Here is a 22,429-nt window from a genome sequence, read left to right as displayed (position 1 = left end):
ACACTTCCTGCAAATCAATGCATCTACTGGAAATATTAGCATGATAAATGAATGTAACAACAGCACTGAAAGGTCTCTTTACATACACACTGTACTTTTAAACTTATTCCATACTTATAAGAGCCTATTATAAACTAGAAATACCAACCTTGCTCAACAGCACAGTGGAAAGCCATGTAAACAATTACAATTACAGTAATAAATAACAATGTTGTATAAAAAGTGCTACGGAGACAGAATAAACTGTATGCCAAGCTTAGTACGCATGACAGTTATGGATAACTTAATTTGAGGTAGGCCTCTAAAAGGAGGCACAAGAATAACCCAGATAAACCAGTACAAAATGAATGCATTTGGTACAAGTATATGAAAGCTCTGCTCTCTGATACTCATCCATTAGACATAGCATACAAAATAGTTTATTCTAACCTCTGAAAATACTAAGACTTTTTCCACATCTACTAAGAAAAGCAAATATAGGGAGAAGAGTGTTAAATACACATGCCACTCATTCTCAATGAAAAGTCTGAACTGAAATCCTTAAATTTGGTGGGGAGTGGTGACCAGATGTTCATTAGCAAAGGTATACTGTAAACCAAAGAGCTTTGGGCCAGGCACAGTGGCTCACGCCACTTTGGGAGGCCGAGGCAGGCGGATCCCCTGAGGTCAGGAGTTCAAAACCAGCCTGGCCTGTAGTCCCAGCTACTCGGGAGGCTGAGGCAAAAGAATTGCTTGAACCCGGGCAGTGGAGGTTGCAAGTTGCAGTGAGCCGAGATCGAGTCACTGCACTCCAGCCTGGGTGATAGAGAGATTGTCTCCAAAAAAAAAAAAAAAAGCAGAATCTGGCTTACTCTGCAGATATATCATCTGATTTATTCATGGTAAAATGGAAAACTAAGAAGATATAAGGAACTGAAAAAAGGACATGACTAGATAGCAGCTCAAATTTTTTAAAACTGTGCCTACAAAATCCAGTAACATTTTTTAAACCCTCACACACACATTAAGGATCCACCTTTGCTAAATATATACATATTTTAATGCACACACACACACACGTACAGTACCCCACTAGGAGACCTTACACAAACTGAATTTACCTAAGTCTTCATGGGTCTTATGAGTCTTGTCTGAAAACAAGGGTTCTAAACAAGTACACTTTAAAGATGATCTTTAAGAGCTTTATATTATATAAGCTAATTTTCAACATGAAAAAGACAAAGGAATGTAACATGTAGCACAGAGGCTACTGGAGTAAAAAGCTAAAGAAATGACCATAAATATGACATAATGTATATGGCATATTAAATCATCTAACAGTGCCTAAAATATTTTAGAAAGTTCAATAAATCTTAGTTCTTATTGTCTTCATTCCGTCTACTCTTTGACAGAGATTGTGGGAAGGCACAAATGGTCCAAAGACCAACAAAACCAAAAGTACAGCTCTGTCTTTAAAAATATTCCCTTTAATTCCAAGGAAAACAACTAACCCTAATTAATAGGATCGTACATTTTACCTTATATATCTTAATTTGAATACAAGCTGTCCCTATTTATTTATTTATTTTTAAGCAGAAGTCTTGTATACCTAAAAGCTATGAAAATTCAAATACCAAGAAAGTTGCTGAATATCAGAGAAAGACATCTCAACATAAGTAGCAATTCAATGCTATTTTTTTAAAAAATAAAATTTAAGTCGTAACGCTAAACACTAAAGAAATAATGTCCTAAGTATGTATTTTAACCTAAATTTCTATAAAAGTACTAAGTTGAAAAGAAGGCACTCAAAAAATAAATGCACACTTCATTCAGACTCTAAGAAAATCAGTAAACTATCCTAACTTTATATTATATAAGCTAATTTTCAACATGAAAAAGACAAAGGAATGTAACATGTAGCACAGAGGCTACTGGAGTAAAAAGCTAAAGAAATGACCATAAAATCCGACATCCTACTAAATAAAAAGTCAAAACAGTCATTCACTTTCGTTTTACCCATGTATACGTAGATTTTACTGTCTTTTCTGACTAAATGACATTAGTGGTGTCTTAGTTAACATAAATACTGATTTAAACTTAACCATCTACATGGAAACTAATAATATCTGTTATCAAAGACTGAGTAAATTTATAATTTTGTTTACACCTACAAAGTCTTACAAAAGTCAGAAATACCATTAGAATCCTGTGATATTAGCTTTACTTGAAGCAATATGCTCTTTCTGTACTCAGGCTTTAATATTTACATAAAAATATACATTCATAAATATTTATATTTACGAATTTTGGGTTAACGAGTGGTGCAGACACTAGTTTACCCTACATCATTGGGATTCCTTATCATTATTAAAAGAGGCGAAATTAGCCGGGGGCAGTGGCTCACGCCTGTAATCCCAGCACTTTGGGGGCCGGGGCGGGTGGATCACCTAAGGTCAGAAGTTTGAGACCAGCCTGGCCTACATGGTGAAACCCCGTCTCTACTAAAAATACAAAAATTAGCCAGGTGTGGTTGATGCACGCCTGTAATCCCAGCTACTCAGATGCCTGCGGCAGAATTGCTTAAACCCAGGCAACAGAGCAACACTCTGTCCCCACCAAAAAAAAAATTCATACACCTACAATTTTAAGCCTCAAATCCAATGACAGATTTCACTTATTTTTTGAGACGGTGTCTCGCTCTGTCACCCATGCCAGAGTGCAGCGGCACAATCTCGGCCACTGCAACCTCTGCCTCCTTGGTTCAAGCGATTCTCTTGCCTCAACCTCCTGAGTAGCTGGGACTACAGGCACTTGCCACCACGCCCGACTAATTTTTTGTATTTTTAGTAGAGATAGGGTTTCACCGTGTTAGCAAGGATGGTCTCGATCTCCTGACCTCGTGATCTGCCTGCCTCAGCCTCCCAAAATGCTGAGATTACAGGCATGAGCCACCACGCCTGGCTAATTTTGCCTCTTTTATTAATAATAAGGAACCCCAATGATGTAAATAAACTAAAGTCTGCACCACTCCTTAACCCAAAATTCATCTACAGCAATTGTCAAAACTTTTAATAAAGTTAATCATCTCTTGGGAGTTTCTATAGTATGAAGTTATTTTATTTACATTAAATATAACTAGCAAGAAAATGTCAATTAACTTGTTATTTTCAATTTTTAAGTTTATTAAAGAGAGTATCACATCAAGCCATATTACCACTAGACAAGACCAGGCGGGGAACAGTAAGGAGGGATGGTTACAAAATAATGCCAATTCTCAAGTAATTATCCTAAGAGAAAGAAAGGGGGTAAAGAAAAAACAAGTAGGGGTGGGTGGGTGTGGGTTTGTGTGAGAGAGACAGAAATCTGCCACAAATAAGTACATTTTAACTAATATACTCAACAAACACTGACACAAATAATTAACAGCACAAAAATCTATTTTCCCCAGTCAATTGGGGAGCACAAAAATGAGGAAACAATAAAGTGGATCAACAGTGTCAGAGAACAAAGTAATAAATGGCTAAAGAACCATTCTCTCAGTCCCTGAATTATCTGCAGCTAACCGTAAAGCAAACCACACACAAACTGAAAATCAAATGGGGGTTATGTTTTATTCTACAATCCAGATTTTGGAGTACAAAAGTCTCATATGTAACTTTAAAAGATCATGAGCAATACTCTCAGCTGTGACTGACTACCTGCCTAACAGATGATACAAAGATTATTAGGTATCAAAAAGTTTTCCACTTTCCAGACCTCCTCATAAATATAAAAGAATGCTATTTTAGTGTACTATTCACAGAGTGAGGAGGCTGCCTACTTTAGAGAGGTCTTAGAGATAACAGCATTGACAAGAAAGGATCAAGACTTGAGAGATTAATTTATTTTTATATTCTTTCATTTTGAAAAATACAGAGAACATAAAATGGTATCTTTCAAAACTTCCAGGAATGTAACTTACACGCTCTCTATTCCTCAAAATGCCTCTTCGTGTATATGCCATTATAGGAATGAACCATTACCTATTAGCAATTCCTAAATTATATTCATGGTCTCTGTAATAGGAAGAGGATTTTCATAAATGGCCCTGGTTTGAGTAAACCCATATACTGTTTTTTATTATAATCTCAATCAGAGGCCATAAAATGGTCTTTGACCATTTCATTATAATTTTTAGTTTCATTCATTTTAATTTTTGGTGTTTCTCAAACTGTAACTTCAGTTTTGCAGAGTAGCTATAATCCACCTTTTATGAAATTTTAAAGTTCCAAAGTAATTTTAAAAGACAAGAAAATGACCAAAAAAAAAGGAAAAAAAGAAATTAAGCATTCCACTGTGATTCTTCTATGCCTCAATACACAAAATACAGATATAAATACACTTTTATTCTTTAATTCTTTTTTTCTAGTGCTCAGTTATTCAATATTTATTCTTTTCTTTACTCATTCATTCATCCATCAATCCATGCATCTAGTCAATCCATACTCGTCTGTTTGAGAACCTACTATATTCAGGCACTCACTCTTCTAGGCCTTGTTTGGAAAAGCCTGTTACCCCAGCTCTCCAGAAGCTTATAGTTCAGGATATCAAGTAAACGAATGCATGGACAATTTCCATTTCAAAGAGGGAAAAACTTGTACTCTGGCCAGGCGCAGTGGCTCACGCCTGTAATCCCAGCACTTTGGGAGGCCGAGGCAGGCGGATCACAAGGTCAGGAGATCGAGACCATTCTGGCTAACACGGTGAAACCCTGTCTCTACTAAAAACACAAGAAAATCAGCCAGGCATGGTGGCAGGCGCCTATAGTCCCAGCTACTCTGGAGGCTGAGGCAGGAGAATGGCATGAACCTGGGAGGCAGAAGTCGCAGAGAGCTGAGATTGCGCCACTGCCCTCCAGCCTGGGCAACAGAACGTCTCAAAAAACAAAACAAAAAAAAACAGAACAAACAAAAAAACCCCACTTGTACTATGATAACACACTAAAATAATTTAGAAAACACATAATCTTTCTTATAGCAAAATACTAGGAAGCATTTAATATAAAACTTTCACAAATTAAAAGCAAAAGTAACAAAAACTTACCAATAAGAAAATTAGCAAAAGAAAGCCAAAAGAGGATATAAGGGGCAATTCACAGAAAAGCTGTAAGTACATAAAAAGATGTTCCATTTCACTTGCAATCAAAGAAACACAAATACAGACACATATACAGTACTGAAGAATTATAGTATCTGCACTTACTACAAACAAAAGCATCAACAACCACATTTTGCTAAGTCAATTTTGCAGTATTGATAAACTGAAAATTAAGTGTTCATAAGCTAACCTAGTAATTACATTTCTACAAATTAAAAAAAGCAACAATCTGGCCAGGTGTGGTGGCTCACGCCTGTAATCTCAGCACTTTGGGAGGCCAAGGTGGGAGCATCACCTGAGGTCAGGAATTCGAGATCAGCCTGACCAACATGGAGAAACCCCATCTCTACTAAAAAATACAAAAATTAGCTGGGCGTGGTGGCACATGCCTGTAATCCCAGCTACTCGGGAGGCTGAGACAGAAGAACCCCTTGAATCCAGAAGGGGGAGGTTGCGGTGAGCCAAGATGGCTCCATTGCAGCCTGGGCAACAAAAGCAAAACTCCACCTCAAAAAAAAGAGGCAACAATCTAGACATATATTCAAAACATGACATTCATCATGTGGAAGGACGCTCACTACAAGCACTGCTCGTTAACAGCCAAAAAAATAAATGTCTACCACCAATCAGGACAGGCAAATAAAAACTTATAATCTACTCACATAATAGAAAACAATGCAGCCATTTCAAATAAATAAAAAGATAGCTTTAAATGTACTAATATAGACATGTTGAAGCTTCTCTAAAATGAAAATACAACTAGCATATAGCATGATTCTACTTTCATTCTTTATGTACTTCTGTAACAGTGGGGATCTTTTTAAAAGCATGAACATACACCACTTTTGTAATTTAAAGATGATCTATTACAAATGGGGGGGAGGAATGTATAAGAACGGACAGACCCTCAAACTGGTGGAAAACCAACAAAATGTCACTTCTTAGTAAATATTTTGAAAAACTATATATATATATAAAAAACACAAAAATTGAAAATTTTAGACATGTTTCAACATACCAATATATTAAAATACAGACAAAAAAAGAGTAAATTAACAACAGAAAAATCTTAATGTATCACTGATTAAATAAGACTTAGATTCTGCCTGCTAAAGAAAGTGATTCATAAACTGCCATTCTGAAAAATCAGATTTAAAAAATAGAAGTTCGGGCCAGGTGCAGTGGCTCATGCTTGTAATTCCAGCACTTTGGGACGCTGAGGCAGGTAGATCACTTGAGGTCAGGAGATTCAGACCAGCCTGGCCAACATGGTAAAACCCTGTCTCTACTAAAAATACAAAAATAAATAAATGAAATAAAAATTAAAAAATAGCTGGGTGTGGTGGCGCACACCTCTAATGCCAGCTACTTGACAGGCTGAGGCTGGAGAATAGCTTGAACTTGGGAGGCGGAAGTTGCAGTGAGCCAAGATGGCGCCACTGCATTCCAGCCTGGGTGACAAAGACTCCATCTCTAAATAAAATAAAATAAGATAAAATAAGATAAACTAAACTAAACTAAAATAAAATAAAATAAAATAAAAATGGTTCGAAAATAAGAAGTTTTAAAAGAAGAATGCTCAGGCATTTAATGACTGTTCAAATCATTTTCTGAAGTAGGTGAATTACCTCTTTTACAGATTAAGAAACTACAAATATTTAGATTTATGTAATAAATACGTAATACACAATTATATTTATATTTTTATTATAATATGTATACATAATTATATAATACATGTATTTGTTTCTAGCCCAACTTAATATGAAAGAACTGAAAATAGTATTTGCTATTACTAAGAATCACAAGTAAATCTGCTTACAAAGCAGCGGTATAATTTGACCTGTTTCACCTTAACTTTTATTTTTGAATGACGGCCATAATTTATTGAAATAAAAGATGAGTCACTATATCTAAGTACTATTTATATATATGTACAATTTATAAATAACCCCGAGAAGTATTCTTATCTTGAATGTATTCATTTAGTTCAACAGTAAATCTTACGCAACATGCTTCTAAAACGTATTGTGGCTATTTCTTGGATATGTGCCTCTGAAATGTTTTTTTTTTTCCTTTTTCTGAAAATTTTTAAAATACTAAGATCGATATGGAAATATACACATATGGTTAAATACTTTCAACAGTCCAACAGGGTGCACAGTGAAAGCAGGTCTCTCCTTCCCATCCAGGCCCCCAGGGGTAACTACAACTGATGAACCTCAAAGACAAAAGCTGTGATTTCTTCCCCCAAAATATTTTCATAACAGATCCAAAGTCAAGGCATAAGGGTTTGACATTTCAAGCAAAGTTCTTTTTTTTGAGACAGAGTCTCGCTCTGTCGCCCAGGCTGGAGTGCAGTGGCCGGATCTCAGCTCACTGCAAGCTCCGCCTCCCGGGTTTCCACCATTCTCCTGCCTCAGCCTCCCGCCTAGCTGGGACTACAGGCGCCATCTCGCCCGGCTAGTTTTTTGTATTTTTTAGTAGAGACGGGGTTTCACCATGTTAGCCAGGATGGTCTCGATCTCCTGACCTTGTGATCCGCCCGTCTTGGCCTCCCAAAGTGCTGGGATTACAGGCTTGAGCCACCGCGCCCGGCCTGCAAAATTCTTAAACCTAAAAACAGTGGAATATGATGTAAAGCAAACCGTTAACTGGATTACACTATCTTATTTTGAAATCCCATGCAATTAAATACCTAAAGAATCAAGCCATTTATGCCATCTAAAAATACAATTGAAACCCTTCAAATAATATCTAATTCTAACTATGAATTCACTGGTTAGAAAAACCACAATTCATTATATTTAGCATTGTTGTTGTTCCACAGCCCAAATTAACGCCAAACTAAAAAATGAATAATTCAACTTCACAAACACTTCTTCCCTTCAATAAAGGAAACCGTAAAAATACAAAGTCCTTACTGGGCGTGGAGGCTCACACCTGTAATCCCAACACTTTGGGAGGCTGAGGTGGGCGGATCACGAAGTCAGGAGTTTGAGACCAGCCTGGCCAGCATGGTGACCCCTCATCTCTACTAAAAATTAAAAAAAACTAGCCGGGCTTGGTGGTGCGTGCCTGTAGTCCTAGCCTAGCTACTCGGGGGGCTGAGGTAAAATTGCCTGAACCCAGCAGGTGGAGGTTGCAGTGAGCCGAGATCATGCCACTGCACTCCACCCTGGGCGACAGCGACACTCCGTCTCCAAACAAAACAAAACAAAAAAAACAAAAGTCCTAAAAACAAAGAATTTAAAATGACAGAATATGAGAAACAGTAACATTTCTTTAAAAATGAGTACTGCTGGGCTCGGTGGCTCATGCCTGTAAACCCAGCACTTTGGGAGACTGAGGTGGGCGGAACATGAGATCAGGAAATCGAGACCATTCTGGCTAACATGGTAAAAACCCATTCCTACTAAAAATACAAAAAATTAGCTGGGTGTGGTGGCAGTTACTCTCGGGAAGCTGAGGCAGGAAAATTGCTTGAACCCGGGAGACAGAGGTTGCAGTGAGCCAAGATCGCGCCATTGCAATCCAGTCTAGGCGACAGAGCGAGGCACTGTCTCAAAAACAAAACAAAACAAAGGGAGTTTTACTTGTGTACAGAATCTCTTTTTGTTTTTTTTTTTATGTTTTACAAGGGGCCAAAAATGGTTACTTGTAACTAACAAGCAAGCAGTTACTTGGGAGAAAAATGAGGATCCAAAAGTCTAAACAAAAACTCACTAAAATACTTTCATAAATTAGTACTTCATTTTAAAAGAAATGTGATTTCTCAATGATATAAAGGTTCTGTATAAAGTATGAAGACATAACACCAAATATAAAACAGGAAAGAAAAACCATTAAAATGTTTCCTGATAAATGAATGTTTCCATTGATACCTATAAAAAGGTGGTTCAAGTTTAAGAGGCTGTAAATATTTTAAATAGTTGTAAGCTAAAAATCATCAAGTACATGTCACTAGAAACAAATAATTTATTCTAATGGATAATCAATCATCAACCATATACATCAAAACTAAAAGAAAAATCTATAATCTTCTGCTAAAAATTAAATCTTTAAAACAGTATTAAGTGCATACCCATTAAATCCAGTGACAATTTTCAGTATTCTTTCCTTCATTTCATCAAAGGGAATATATTCGACATTAGGGTTGGGAGGACCTCTTGGCTCAGGAGCTGAAGTTCTGAAATCATCCATCACTTTCTCCAGTTTGAAAATAAAATAGCCTTTAAATTGGGACCACTGAATCCTATAAGCAAAAAATTAAAAAATATATAATACCATGTAGCTTTACAATTCTTGAACACAAAACACAAATACAGAATATACTATGACACTAATACTAACAGAATTAATACGTGAATAATTAATAATGAGAATGCCGTCATTCAGGAGCATGCATCATCATGCCTCATTTATCTCACAAGCTCCATCCTGATGCTATACAACTCCTAACCCAAACAAAAGCCAGATCTCTGATTTAAATCTTTTAAATGAACTACCTCTGCCTGAAAGTCTATGGTGTGTTAGGTCCTATTCTTAGTATGTTTAAAGTAGTATTTTGACTCTTTCCCTCATAACAAACCTAACCAGGGGGGAGTTAGTTACTATCCTATTAAGTCAGAATGAATCCATGCCTTAATCATACAAGTTATATGTCTGCATGGATTAGCAAAATTTGTCTATTATCTGCTAAATAACAAAATAAACTTTACTTTCTCCTTTTTCTTTCCCTTTCAGTTAGTATCTTCAGGCTCTTCTGTCACTTAAGAGACAAAAGTTATGTACCTATGATTAAGGCACATAATCACAGGTTCCATCCAATCAGTACTTGCACGATAAAAATACATACTTTGCTAATGTACTTTTCATATCTATTAATTTATCAAATTAACACAAACACCTTTTTATCCCTCTTTCCTCACATTTTACCACTAATATAGAAGGAAATTTTGTGAGGAAACCTGCCTGAATACTGTAAATTCCAGGAGACACAGGAGTCAGGAATGCTAACCATTTCCTCAGGCAGACAGTACTGCCATTAGTGACAGCAGATCAATCTCTTTACATAGGTTGACTACTTAAAACAAATTTACACAAATTAACGGGAGCCAATCTGTAACCATCTTCCATCCCATCCAGCAACCCTATAAACTAAGGTAGCAGCTTTCAAACTGTGGTCCAAGAGGTAAAAGCTATTGTCAAAAGAATAAGGGCTGACTAGTTCACTGTTAATATTTGCACTGATGGTATAAAACAAGGTGGATAAAACTGATATCCATGTAGCAAGAGTCAAGACAGTAGCACCAAACTGTATTACTAGCTGTAGTAGAAGCCATCATTTTCACAAACTCATAATTTAAAAAATCTGTTTCACTTAAAGTGTAAAAGATATAAAAATTACTAATTTCATTAAATCCCAATCCCTGAATACATCTTTTAAATACTCTGTGTAACAAAAATGAGAAATATACATTAAAAAATTATGCTGCGGCCGGGCGTGGTGGCTCAAGCCTGTAATCCCAGCACTTTGGGAGGCCGAGACAGGCGGATCACGAGGTCAGGAGATCGAGACCATCCTGGCTAACACGGTGAAACCCCATCTCTACTAAAAAAATACAAAAAAATCTAGCCGGGCGAGGTGGCGGGCGCCTGTAGTCCCAGCTACTCAGGAGGCTGAGGCAGGAGAATGGCGGGAACCCGGGAGGCGGAGCTTGCAGTGAGCTGAGATCCAGCCACTGCACTCCAGCCTGGGTGATAGAGCGAGACTCCGTCTCAACAATAAAACAAAACAAAACAAAAAAAATTATGCTGCATATCAAAACGGTATGGCATTCTCAAAGAACAATACCTTTAGACTGCTGCCAGCTGAACTAGCTATTTTTCATAAAACAGCATTTTTACCTGAAAGGTCTGCCACACAAATAAAGCTTATTTAGATTAGCAGACTGGGTGTGATGGCTCACACCTGTAATCTCAGCAGGCGGATCACTTGAGGTCAGGAGTTTGAGATCAGCCTGGCCAACAGGGTAAAACCCTGTCTTTACTAAAAATACAAAAATCAGCCAGGTGTGGTGGTGCATGCCTGTAATCCCAGCTACACAGGAGGCTGAGGCAAGGAGAATCGCTTGAACTGAGGAGGTGGAGGTTGTAGTGAGCTGAGGATGGCACTACTGAACTCCAGCCTGGGCGATGAGCAAGACTCCATTTCCAAAAACAAACAAACAAAAAAAAATAGGAGAATGTGGTAGGCATTTTCTCAAAAATAAATAAAGTGAATCTGTCATTGCAAGATAAATAACTCACAGTATTTGCTACCAATGATAAAAATTTGAACTTCTAAGCAAAAAACTGAAAGTCTGGAAAATTTTTATTCTTCACTGAGAGCTTGAAAGCTTCCTAATATATTCCTAAAATATTCTGAAGGCAACCAGTGTCCACGTAAAAATATTATATGGGGCCAGGTGTGGTGGCTCATGCCTGTAATCCCAGCACTTTAGGAAGCTAAGACAGAAAGATCACTTGGGCCCAGGAACTGGAAGCCAGCCTGGGCAAACAGCAATACCCCATCTCTACAAAATGATTAATTACTAATTAATTTAAATTAGGCATGGTGATATGCACCTGTAGTCCCAGCTACTCAGGAGGCTGAGGCAACAGGATTGCTTGAGCCCGGGAGGTGAAGGCTGCAGTAAGCCAAGATCACACCACTGCACTCCAGCCTGAGCGACAAACCAAGACCCTGTCTCTTAAATAAAGATACTGTGTGATACCAAAAGCACAAGCAACAAAACAGATAAACTGAATTATATCAAAATTTAAAATTTTGTACATCGGCCAGGCGCAGTGGCTCACACTTGTAATCCCAGCACTTTGGGAGGCCGAGGCGGATGGATCACGAGGTCAGGAGATGGAGACCACCCTGGCTAACATGGTGAAACCCTGTCTCTACTAAATATACCAAAAATTAGCCAGGCGTGGTGGCAGGCACCTGTAGTCCCAGCTACTCAGGAGGCTGAGGCAGGAGAATGGCGTGAACCTGGGAGGCGGAGTTTGCAGTGAGCTGAGATCACGCAACTGCACTCCAGACTGAGTGACAGAGCAAGACTCTGTCTCAAAAAAAAAATAATAATAATAATAATAATAATAACTGTGCATCAAAGGACACTATTGACAGAGTAAAAAGTCAAATCGTGAAATGGGAGAAAATATTTGCAAATCTTTTATCTGATAAGGGGTTAATATCCAGAGTATATAAAGAACTCCTACAGCTCAACAAAAAAGAAAACCCAATTTAAAAATGGGCAAAGTACTTAAATAGGTACTCCTCCAAAGAAGATATACAAATGGTCAGCAAACATACAAGAAGATGCTTAATACCATCAATCTTGGGGAAATGTAAATTCAACTCACAATGAGATACCACTTTATACCCATAAGGGTTGGCTATTATCCAAAAAACAAGTGAACAAGTATTGGCTGGCCAAGGATGGAGAGAAACTGAAACTTTTTTTTTTTTGAGACAGAGTCTCAGTCTGTTGCCAGGGCTGGAGTGCAGTGGTGCAATCTCAGCTCACTGCAACCTCTGCCTCTGGGGTTCAAGTAATTCTACTGCTTCAGCCTCCCAAGTAGCTAGGAATACAAGCGCTTGCCACTACGTTCAGCTAATTTTTTTGTATTTTTTTTTTTTTGAGACGGAGTCTCGCTCTGTCGCCTGGGCTGGAGTGCAGTGGCCGGATCTTGGCTCACTGCAAGCTCCGCCTCCCGGGTTTACGCCATTCTCCTTCCTCAGCCTCCCGAGTAGCTGGGACTACAGGTGCCCGCCACCTCACCCGGCTAGTTTTTTTTTTTGTATTTTTTATTAGAGACGGGGTTTCACCGTGTTAGCCGGGATGGTCTCAATCTCCTGACCTCGTGATCCGCCCGTCTCGGCCTCCCAAAGTGCTGGGATTACAGGCTTGAGCCACCACGCCTGGCCATTTTTTTGTATTTTTAGTAGAGAGCAGGTTTCACCACGCTGGCCATACTGGTCTCGAACTCCTGACTCTCGAACTCTGTGATCAGCCCGCCTCGGCCTCCCAAAGGGCGTGTCGGCCAAGAAACTGAAACTCTTGTGCATGGCTGGTGGGAACGAGGCAGTCACTGTGGAAAGCAGTTTGGGTCCTCAAAAATAAATAAATAAATAAATAAATAAATAAATAAATATTATGAAACCACCCTATGATTCAGGAATCCCATTTCTTGGTAGATCCCCAAAACCCAACAACCGAAATGTGCCATCAGCACATGAATGGATAAGCAAAATGTGAGAGATAGACACACACACACACACACACACACACACAGTCTTTAATCTGAAATAAATTCCAACGTGGTACGACATGGATGAAGCTTGATGGCATTATGCAAAGTGAAATAAGCCAGGCACAAAAAGAATGACTATTGTATGATTCTACTTATATGAGGTATCAAGAATAGTCAAATTTAGAGACAGTTGTCTGACACTGTGGGGAGGAAGGTGCAGGGACTTACTCTTTAATGTGTACAATGTTTCAGTTTGGGTAGATGAAAAGTTCTGCAGATGGATGATCTTGATGGTAATGTAACATTGTCAGTGTACTTAATGCCAATAAACTGTACACTTAAAATAGTTAAAATAGTAAGGTTTATATTATGTATATTTCAATAGGTATTTCCCCACAAAGAAGATACACAAATGGCCAATAAGCATATGAAAAGATGCTCAGCATTATTATCTATTACAGAAATGCAAATCAAAACCACAATGAGACACCCATTTCACACCCACTAGGGTGGCTGTAATCAAAAAGATGAATAATAAAACAAGTGCTGGGTTGATGTGGGGAAACTGGTAACGTCATACATTACTGGTGGGAATGTAAAATGGTGTAGCTGCTTTGGAAAGTACTTGGCAGTTCCTCAGGAAGGTAAATGCAGACTTGCAATCCAACAATTCCATTCTATTAAATGAGTCAATAATGTATTTTACCGCTACTACGTTTTAAAATGGTGAGGATGAAAAGCTATTTGCATGATTACTTTTTTCCTTTCCCTATCCTATTTTAGAAAGGGGAATTTGAGGTTTAACAAGCAGATCTGCACATCACAGAATTTCTGATATGCCTAATAAGAATCCTTATTAATGTACAATTGCTTTTGGTTCCTAAAATTTATCTTTAAACTTTATAAGACTCTCCACATGTACTTCGTAAACATATCAGGGAAAGTTATATTATACAGGAAATAGGATGTTTATACTTTTCATTTCTTTAATAATTTTTTGTACTTTTAATAATCACCCACTAATTCATAGTATTTTATGAGTTCAGATTTACATATGCATAGGGTCTTGTGGTGTGTTTTAATCTCATCTTTCCATTTACCTTCTGACATGACATCTTTGAGGTCCAAAAAAAGCACATTAATGGGAACAGCCAGACAAGAGGTATGGGACCCCAGGTAATGGAAATTCTGAAGAGATTAAAAGACTCTATGGTACTAACTCATGAGACAGAAATTAAGCCCCATAAATTGGCATGAATTATGAATACACTGTAGTCTTAACGTTCCAATAAATCAAGCAGTTACTCTAAACTAGATCAATACGATGCAATTCAAGTGGTACTATTCCATCCATATTTTATATATATATATATAATATATATATGGGGAAGGCATTCATAAAATGTGAAAGATACAGCTTTTTGATGGAGGACAGCTATTTGATAAAAACAAAAACAGAGAATGTTTCCCTAAAAGTTAAATAATCCAGGGGCCAGGCGCGGTGGCTCAAGCATGTAATCCCAGCACTTTGGGAGGCCGAGGCGGGCTTACCATGAGGTCAAGAGATCCAGACCATCCTGGCCAACATGGTGAAATCCGTCTCTACTAAAAATACAAAAATTAGCTGGGCGTGGTGGCGCACATCTGTAGTCCCAGCTACTCGGAAGGCTGAGGCAGGAGAATTGCTTGAACCTGGGAGGCAGAGGTTGCAGTGAGCCAAGATTGCGCCACTGCACTCCAGCCTGGGCGACAGCAAGACTCCGTCTCCAAAAACAAGAAGTTATATTCAGGCACAAAAAATAGGCCATGAGGAAATCAACTAAAAACTTGGCAACAAAAACAATTTCTTAGGAACATACCTTCACTGGATGAGTAGAAATGAGAACAACAACAACAACAAAAATCCTTAGTTTTTAATATGAAAATCAAATTATTCTAAAAAGATGCTCATGAAACACAAACACATTTTCAACTTCAGAACAAATTTCTCCACATAAAATCCCTCCAATAAAATACATACTCAAAATTTAGATCGACTTTGCTGAAATTAACTCAATAATTTACTGAAATTAATCACCCATTAACTTTAAGTAGCTTCACCTCCCTTCACTCTCTTTTTCTGCTCCCCTTCCATTTTCCCATTTTTGTAGTTCCTCCTGTAGGAAAGTACAATTCATATCTCTAATAAATATATCCTAATGCTAGATTCTACAGACCTTTTTTCTCCATAGGACCTCATAAGTTCATATTCAAACATGTTTCTCTCACAATTCTCTAAAGGTTAAAAGTATTTTCCAGGCCGGGCGCGGTGGCTCAAGCCTGTAATCCCAGCACTTTGGGAGGCCGAGATGGGCGGATCACGAGGTCAGCAGATCGACACCATCCTGGCTAACACGGTGAAACCCCATCTCTACTAAAAAATACAAAAAACTAGCCGGGCGAGGTGGCAGGCGCCTGTATAGTCCCAGCTACTTGGGAGGCTGAGGCAGGAGAATGGCTTAAACCCGGGAGGCGGAGCTTGCAGTGAGCTGAGATCCCGCCACAGTACTCCAGCCCGGGCGACAGAGCGAGACTCCGCCTCAAAAAAACAAACAAACAAACACTTAATGTTTAAAAGGCAGATATTTCAATCAGAAGACTTAAAATGTCAGATAATTCAGTCTTAATTATATACCTGAGGCAAACAAAATAAGTGTATTTAATCTGAATACTGAATTAAATAAGTGAAAGATTTTCAAAAGTAAGAAAACACTGAGTTGCTTACACAAAATTTTGACTTTTTAAGGACTAATTTAAAAACACAAATTACTACCTCTATAAATGGGGCACGAAACAAGAGATTCTTTTACATTATCATTCAACATCATATTACGTCTTGTTGATTAACTGAACATTAAAACGGATCAGTGGAACAGAAGACAGCGAAGAAGCAGACCCACACATAAGTGAAAATCTGATATATGGTAAAGGACAGATTAGTCAGTCAATTGAAAAATATTGAGACTACTCCAAAATGTTAATAGGATTTAAAAACTAAGTAACGTGTTTTTTCTGATTACATCAATAGTACAGCCGTTGTAAGAAATTATAATACAGAAAGACATAAAAGTAAAATGTATCCATAATCTGCAGTCAACCATCATCACTAAAGTAACATTTGAATATATTTTTCAAATTTGACATTCTAGTTTAACATTCCTTTTTTCCCTCTCCTTACTCACTATGGGTATTTGCATGGGACAAATAGTCTTTGAAAGCAAGATTTTTAACTGCAACACGTATTTGTGCCATTATTTATTAATCACTGTTTAAAAAAAGATTTAGGGCTGGCTGCAGTGGCTCACGCCTGTAAACCAAGCACTTTGGGGGAGCTGAGGCAGGCAGATCACCTGAGCTCAGGAGTTGGAGACCAGTGTGACCAACATGGCAAAATCCCATCTCTACTAAAAATACAAAAATTAGCCAGGCGTGGTGGTGAGTGCTTGTAATTCCAGCTACTTGAGAGGCTGAGGCAGAAGAATCGCTTGAACCCAGGAGGCAGAGGTTGCAGTGAGCCAAGGTTATGCCACTGCACTGCACTCCAGCCTGACTGACAGAGCAAGACTGTCTCAAAAAAAAAAAAAAGAAAGAAAAAATTTGGTCACATCTACTTCACTATAATTAATTATGTAGTTATGTGATTAACAGCCTAGTAATAAACTTTGTAGGCATCTATTTATCACCTGAGGATAGATTTCTGTAAGTGAAATTATTGAGTCCAAAGTATGAAGTACATGTATCAAGACTTTTGATTCGACCTTCAAAAACTCCCTAGACACAATGTACCACACTTTATAGTGTCATCAGTAATATAAACCAACATGTTTCATTTGAGTATGATAATCTTTCAAAAATTCTGTCAATATGCTAGTAGAGAAACAGTTTAATTAACATTTCCTTCATTGCTAGTGAAATTGATTATTTTTACCTGATTTTGGAAACAAGACGCTTGTTTTTTGTGTTAATAGGTCCTTTGCAATCCCTCCTCCTAGGGCTTCTTCAATTTTGGCACTACCGATGTTTTCTTTTTCCTTTTTGGAGACAGAGTTTCACTCTTGTCGCTCAGGCTGGAGTACAACGGCGTGATCTCCGCTCACTGCAACCTCTGCCTCCTGGGTTTCAGCGATTCTCCTGCCTCAGCCTCCTGAGTAGCTGGGATTACAGGCGTCCGCCACCATGCCTGGCTAATTTTTGTATTTTTAGTAGAGACGGTATTTCGCCATGTTGGCCAGGCTGGTCTCAAACTCCTGACGACTTCAGGTGATCCACCGCCTTGGCCTCCTAAAGTGCTGGGATTATAGGCGTGAGCCACCAGTACCGGCCACTGCTGACATTTTCAAGTTGGATGTAATTCTTTGTCATAGAAGGATGTCCTTTGTATTGTAGGATGTGGAGCTACATCCCTGGCCTCTACCTACTAGAAACCTATAGCACACCACCCACTCCAACTGTGACAACCGTAAATGTCTCCCAATATTATCAAATGTTCCCTGGGAGACAAAAATTGTCCCCAGTTAAGAACCATGGGCACCTTCCCCATCTCTCTAAAATTATTTGTCTTTTGCTTATTTTTGTGTTATGGAAAAAGTAAATTATATGATACAAGTATGAACATAATTTTTGGATTCTCATTTTGCACTGACTGCTTCAAAGATAAAAAGTATTGTTTTTGGCCAGGCACAGTGGCTTACACCTGTAATTCCTGCACTTTGGGAGGCCCAGGCAGGTGGATCACCTGAGGTCAGGAGTGAGACCAGCCTGGCAAACACAGTGAAACCCCATCTTTACTAAAAACACAAAAATGAGCTGGTGTGGTGGTGCATGCCTGTAATCCCAGCTACTCAGGAGGCTGAGGCAGGAGAATCACTTGAACCCAGGAGGCCGAGGTTGCAGTGAGCTGAGATGGTGCCACTGCACTCCAGCCTGGGCAACAAAAGAAAAACCTCAGTCTCATCAAAAAAAGTATTGTTTTTGATATAAATGAAATGACACTAAAATATTTCTCACGTTTCCTATTTTGAAATTATCTTTGAAGTGTTACATATTTTCTCACTCAGAAACTTCTATCTGAAGATGGCACGATACCTGCTTCGAAGCAATAAACTTTTGACAACAATTCTGAAGGGAAAGTATTTGCCACTGAAAGTGAATTTTTCAAATTAGACTGCTAAATGGTTGTACACATAAAGGATCCAATCAGATGAAAAAGAAAGCTTCAGAAGGTAACACAAACTTTCAGACAATAGCTCAGTGTAAATTCGGGTTTCTTACTTGGCAACTTACATATTCATGATAAGGATTCTAAAAATGCCTAAAGATTCAAATTACTATCTACTCACTCACCTTTCCCTACCAATTAAAACAAAAAGTCCAACCAACAGTATGTTCTGGTTAGTCTGACTTGTGCTTAATTTTTAGCCTTTTGAGCCCTTACTGAAAATGTCCCCGGATGGGTGGATCACGATGTCAGGATTTCGAAATCAATCTGGCCAGAATGGTGAAACCCTGTCTCTACTAAAAATACAAAAATTAGCCGGGCATGGTGGCACACGCCTGTAGTCCCAGCTACTCGGGAGGCTGAGGCAGGAGAATTGCTTGAACCTGGGAGGTGGAGGTTGCTGTAAGCTGAGATCAGGCCACTGCACTCACAGCCTCCAGCCAGTGGAGATCAGTGACACTGCACTCCACTGGGTGAGAGACAGACTCCAACTCAAAACAAAAAACAAAAAAAAAAGGAAAAAAAAAGAAAAAGAAAAATGTCCCTAGAATCTGTTACTATACCAACACGGACTCCTCCCTTCTACGTAAGTGCTATAGCAAAGACGACTCTTCTAACAGCAGGGCTCACAAAGACCACAGCCAACACAGAGATGTTGACTTTTTAAACTTGTACTAGCTTAATGGCTGAAGTGGATCTACCTTCCTGCCTGCAACTAGGGAGTCACTTTTCTCACCACTTTTGCTACCACTTTTTACCACCTCCTCTAAGATCTAGTTGATACCAATCCCAATCTGCCATCAACAGGGACTGATCTATCCCTTCACCCCCACATGTGCCAGATAGGACCGGGTAGGTAGGACCTGGGCCCTTTTATTCATTCTACCAACTCAGCCCTAACATCAAGGTCAACAGCAGTTAGCAAGTCCTGAAGAAATATGCGACAATCCTTGACTAACAAAATTACTTTGTTCCTGCCAGCAGGTGTGCTTAAATAATAAAACAAAATTCATTTGGAAAACCAGACTTATAGCTATTAAATGGAAAATAAGACATCATGGCCGGGTGCGGTGGCTCACGCCTGTAATTCCAGTATTTTGGGAGGCCGAGGGAGGCGGATCACAAGGTCAGGAGATCGAGATCATCCCAGCTAACACAGTGAAACCCCGTCTCTACTAAAAATACAGAAAAATTAGCCGGGTGTGGCGGGCTGCGCCTGTAGTCCCAGCTGCTGGGGAGGCTGAGGCAGGAGAATGGAGTGAACCTGCCAGGCAGAGCTTGCAGTGAGCCAGGATCGTGTCACTGCACTCCAGCCTGGGTGACAGAGCAAGACTCTGTCTCAACAGAAAAAAATAAAAAAATAAAAAAAATAAGACATCATAAACACTTAACTGCATCTTAATTGCATCTTAATTGCAGAGATTTCAGTGATGCTACAACAGAACCTAGAGATCACAATGTAGGTTTAGGGCTCACCAAGGAAGGGCCTCAGGACAAAGTTGGAACTTTAAGCTGAACCTTACAGAAAAAGGAATTGGAAATATATTGACTAAAGTAAAGCAAGGAGCAGGTGTTTAATATAGACAGTAAATGAGCTTCTCAAACTGCACTATGGACATCTTGAGCCAAAGGGTTTTAGCTTGCGATGAGCTGCTGTCTGTGCGCACTGCAGGATATTTGCATCCCTGACCTCTAGCCAGTAGCAATCCTCACTCCAAGTGGTAAAAAAAAAAATGTCTCTAAGCCATTGCCAAATGAACCATGGGAGGCAAGTGGTCCCTGGTGGAGCACACTACAACACACAATCCCTTTTGTTAACATCTTATTGCTTACTGCTTACCTTAAAATAAAAGGCTGGGGAAATCAGAACTGCCAAGATCAAAGTCACAAAATTTGAGGAATAAAATTTGTGGCACGTGTATATACAACTTTTTAAAGAAAGACAAATCTAAATAATCTAAACCTAATATACAGATGATTCATTTAAAAAATAAATACTCATTAGCATTAAAATCTATCTCATGACTGACTCACTTTCAGTTGTACAGGATAACGAGCTATGAAGACCTAATCTAGAATTTTTTTCTTGGTTATAGTCACCTGTGTATTAAGTGGAGGGGGAAAAAAATCCCCCTTTCATCCAACCCAAAGACCAATTCATGTGATACACAGCAAAGAAAACAATAATCATTCCATTTTTAAATTTAGGGAGACTGAAAGGCATATGTAAGCGATTAAACCTTAAAACCTGTTACTGAAATACAAAAATGAGTTGGCACAGCCACAAGTGGTGAGAGATTACTGTATATTTTAATACAAAGGTTTTATCCTGAAGAATCTTGAGTCTGAAAGTAAAACAAAAGTATCTTAACAATGTCTGCTATGTTGGCTTTTAATATTTTGGTATTCGTTTATTTTGTGTAATTTTATATAGAGATTACTTTCACTGCTATTTTAAAGTACACCCCAGAGTTATGTGCTACTTTAAAATTACCAATCAAGTAAGTAATAATTATCTGGAATGCATTTTCTCTGTATCTCATACTTTCAAAAAAAGAAAAAAACCATTAAAAGCAAAGTACCTATCAAAAGTACAATTTGTACTTTGGTTTAAGGACTGAATACATGGAAAATGAACACGTCAACAATATTAAATGAATTAACCCTTCCTGGGAATCTCCATCTACAGATATGACAAAACTAAAAAGATAAACTGGAAATTTGTACTGACACATAATTATACATATTTATGGGATACATATGATACTTTTGATACATGTATGCAATGTGTATCGGTCAAATCGGTATTTGGGGTATCTATTTCAAACATTTATCATTTGTGTTGGGAACATTTCAAATCTCTAGCTATTTTGAAATATACAATAAATTATTAACTATAGTCATCCTACTGTGCTATCAAATACTAAAACTTACTCTTTTTATCTGACTGTACTTTTGTACCTATTAACCAACTTCTATTCATCCCTGGCCCCCCACCCTTCTCAGCCTCTGATAACCCTCATTCTACTCTCTACCTCCGTTAAGTTCATCTTTTTTAGCTCCAACATAATGCATGAGAGCATGTGATATTTGTCTTTCTGTGCCTGGCTTATTTCACTTAATCTAATGACCTCCAGTTCCATTCACATTGGTGCAAAGGATGGGACTTCATTCATTCTTTTTATATCTGAACTAGATTGTATTCCATGGTGTGTGTGTATGTGTATGTGTATATGTATATACATGCGTATTACAGATGTATATATGTGTACCTATATATATATATATATATATACACCCCACATTTTCTTTATCCATGCATCCATTTATGGATACTTAGGTTGATTCTCTATCTTGACTACTGTAAACAGTGCTGCAATAAATATGCAAGTATCGGCCAGGCGTGCTGGCTCACGCCTGTAATCCCAGCACTTTGAGAGGCTGAGGCGGGTGGATCAGGAGTTCAAGACCAGCCTGGCCAACATGGAGAAACCCCGTCTCTACTAAAAACACAAAAATTAGCCAGGCGTGGTGGTGTGTGCCTGTAGTCCCAGCTATTTGGGGAGGTTGAGGCAGGAGAATCACTTGAACTCAGGAGGCAGAGGTTGCAGTGAGCCGAGATTGCACCAGTGCACTCCAGCCTGGGCAATAAGCAAGACTCCATCTCAAAAATGGAAAAAAAAAAAGAAAGTGCAGGTATCTCCTTGACATACTGATATCTTTTCTTTTCTTTTTTTTTTTTTTTTT

At 38.5% G+C, this 22,429-nt stretch overlaps 1 protein-coding gene across 1 annotated transcript in view; it reads right to left on the bottom strand.

Moving 5' to 3' along the window:
* PPP4R2 (protein phosphatase 4, regulatory subunit 2) overlaps positions 1-22,429 on the bottom strand; it is a 74,261-nt gene that overhangs the window by 12,681 nt on the left and 39,151 nt on the right. The window contains exon 3 of the mRNA XM_011937207.1: positions 9,200-9,370. Within this exon, the coding sequence (XP_011792597.1) occupies positions 9,200-9,370 (171 nt within the window). The remainder of the gene's footprint in view (positions 1-9,199; positions 9,371-22,429) is intronic.

The sequence above is a fragment of the Colobus angolensis genome, unplaced genomic scaffold (assembly GCF_000951035.1).
Source record: "Colobus angolensis palliatus isolate OR3802 unplaced genomic scaffold, Cang.pa_1.0 Scaffold160, whole genome shotgun sequence".
Classification (NCBI taxonomy): Eukaryota; Metazoa; Chordata; class Mammalia; order Primates; family Cercopithecidae; genus Colobus; species Colobus angolensis.
The sequence above is the reverse complement of the archived record's forward strand: the minus strand, read 5'-3'. Positions and strand labels throughout refer to the sequence as shown.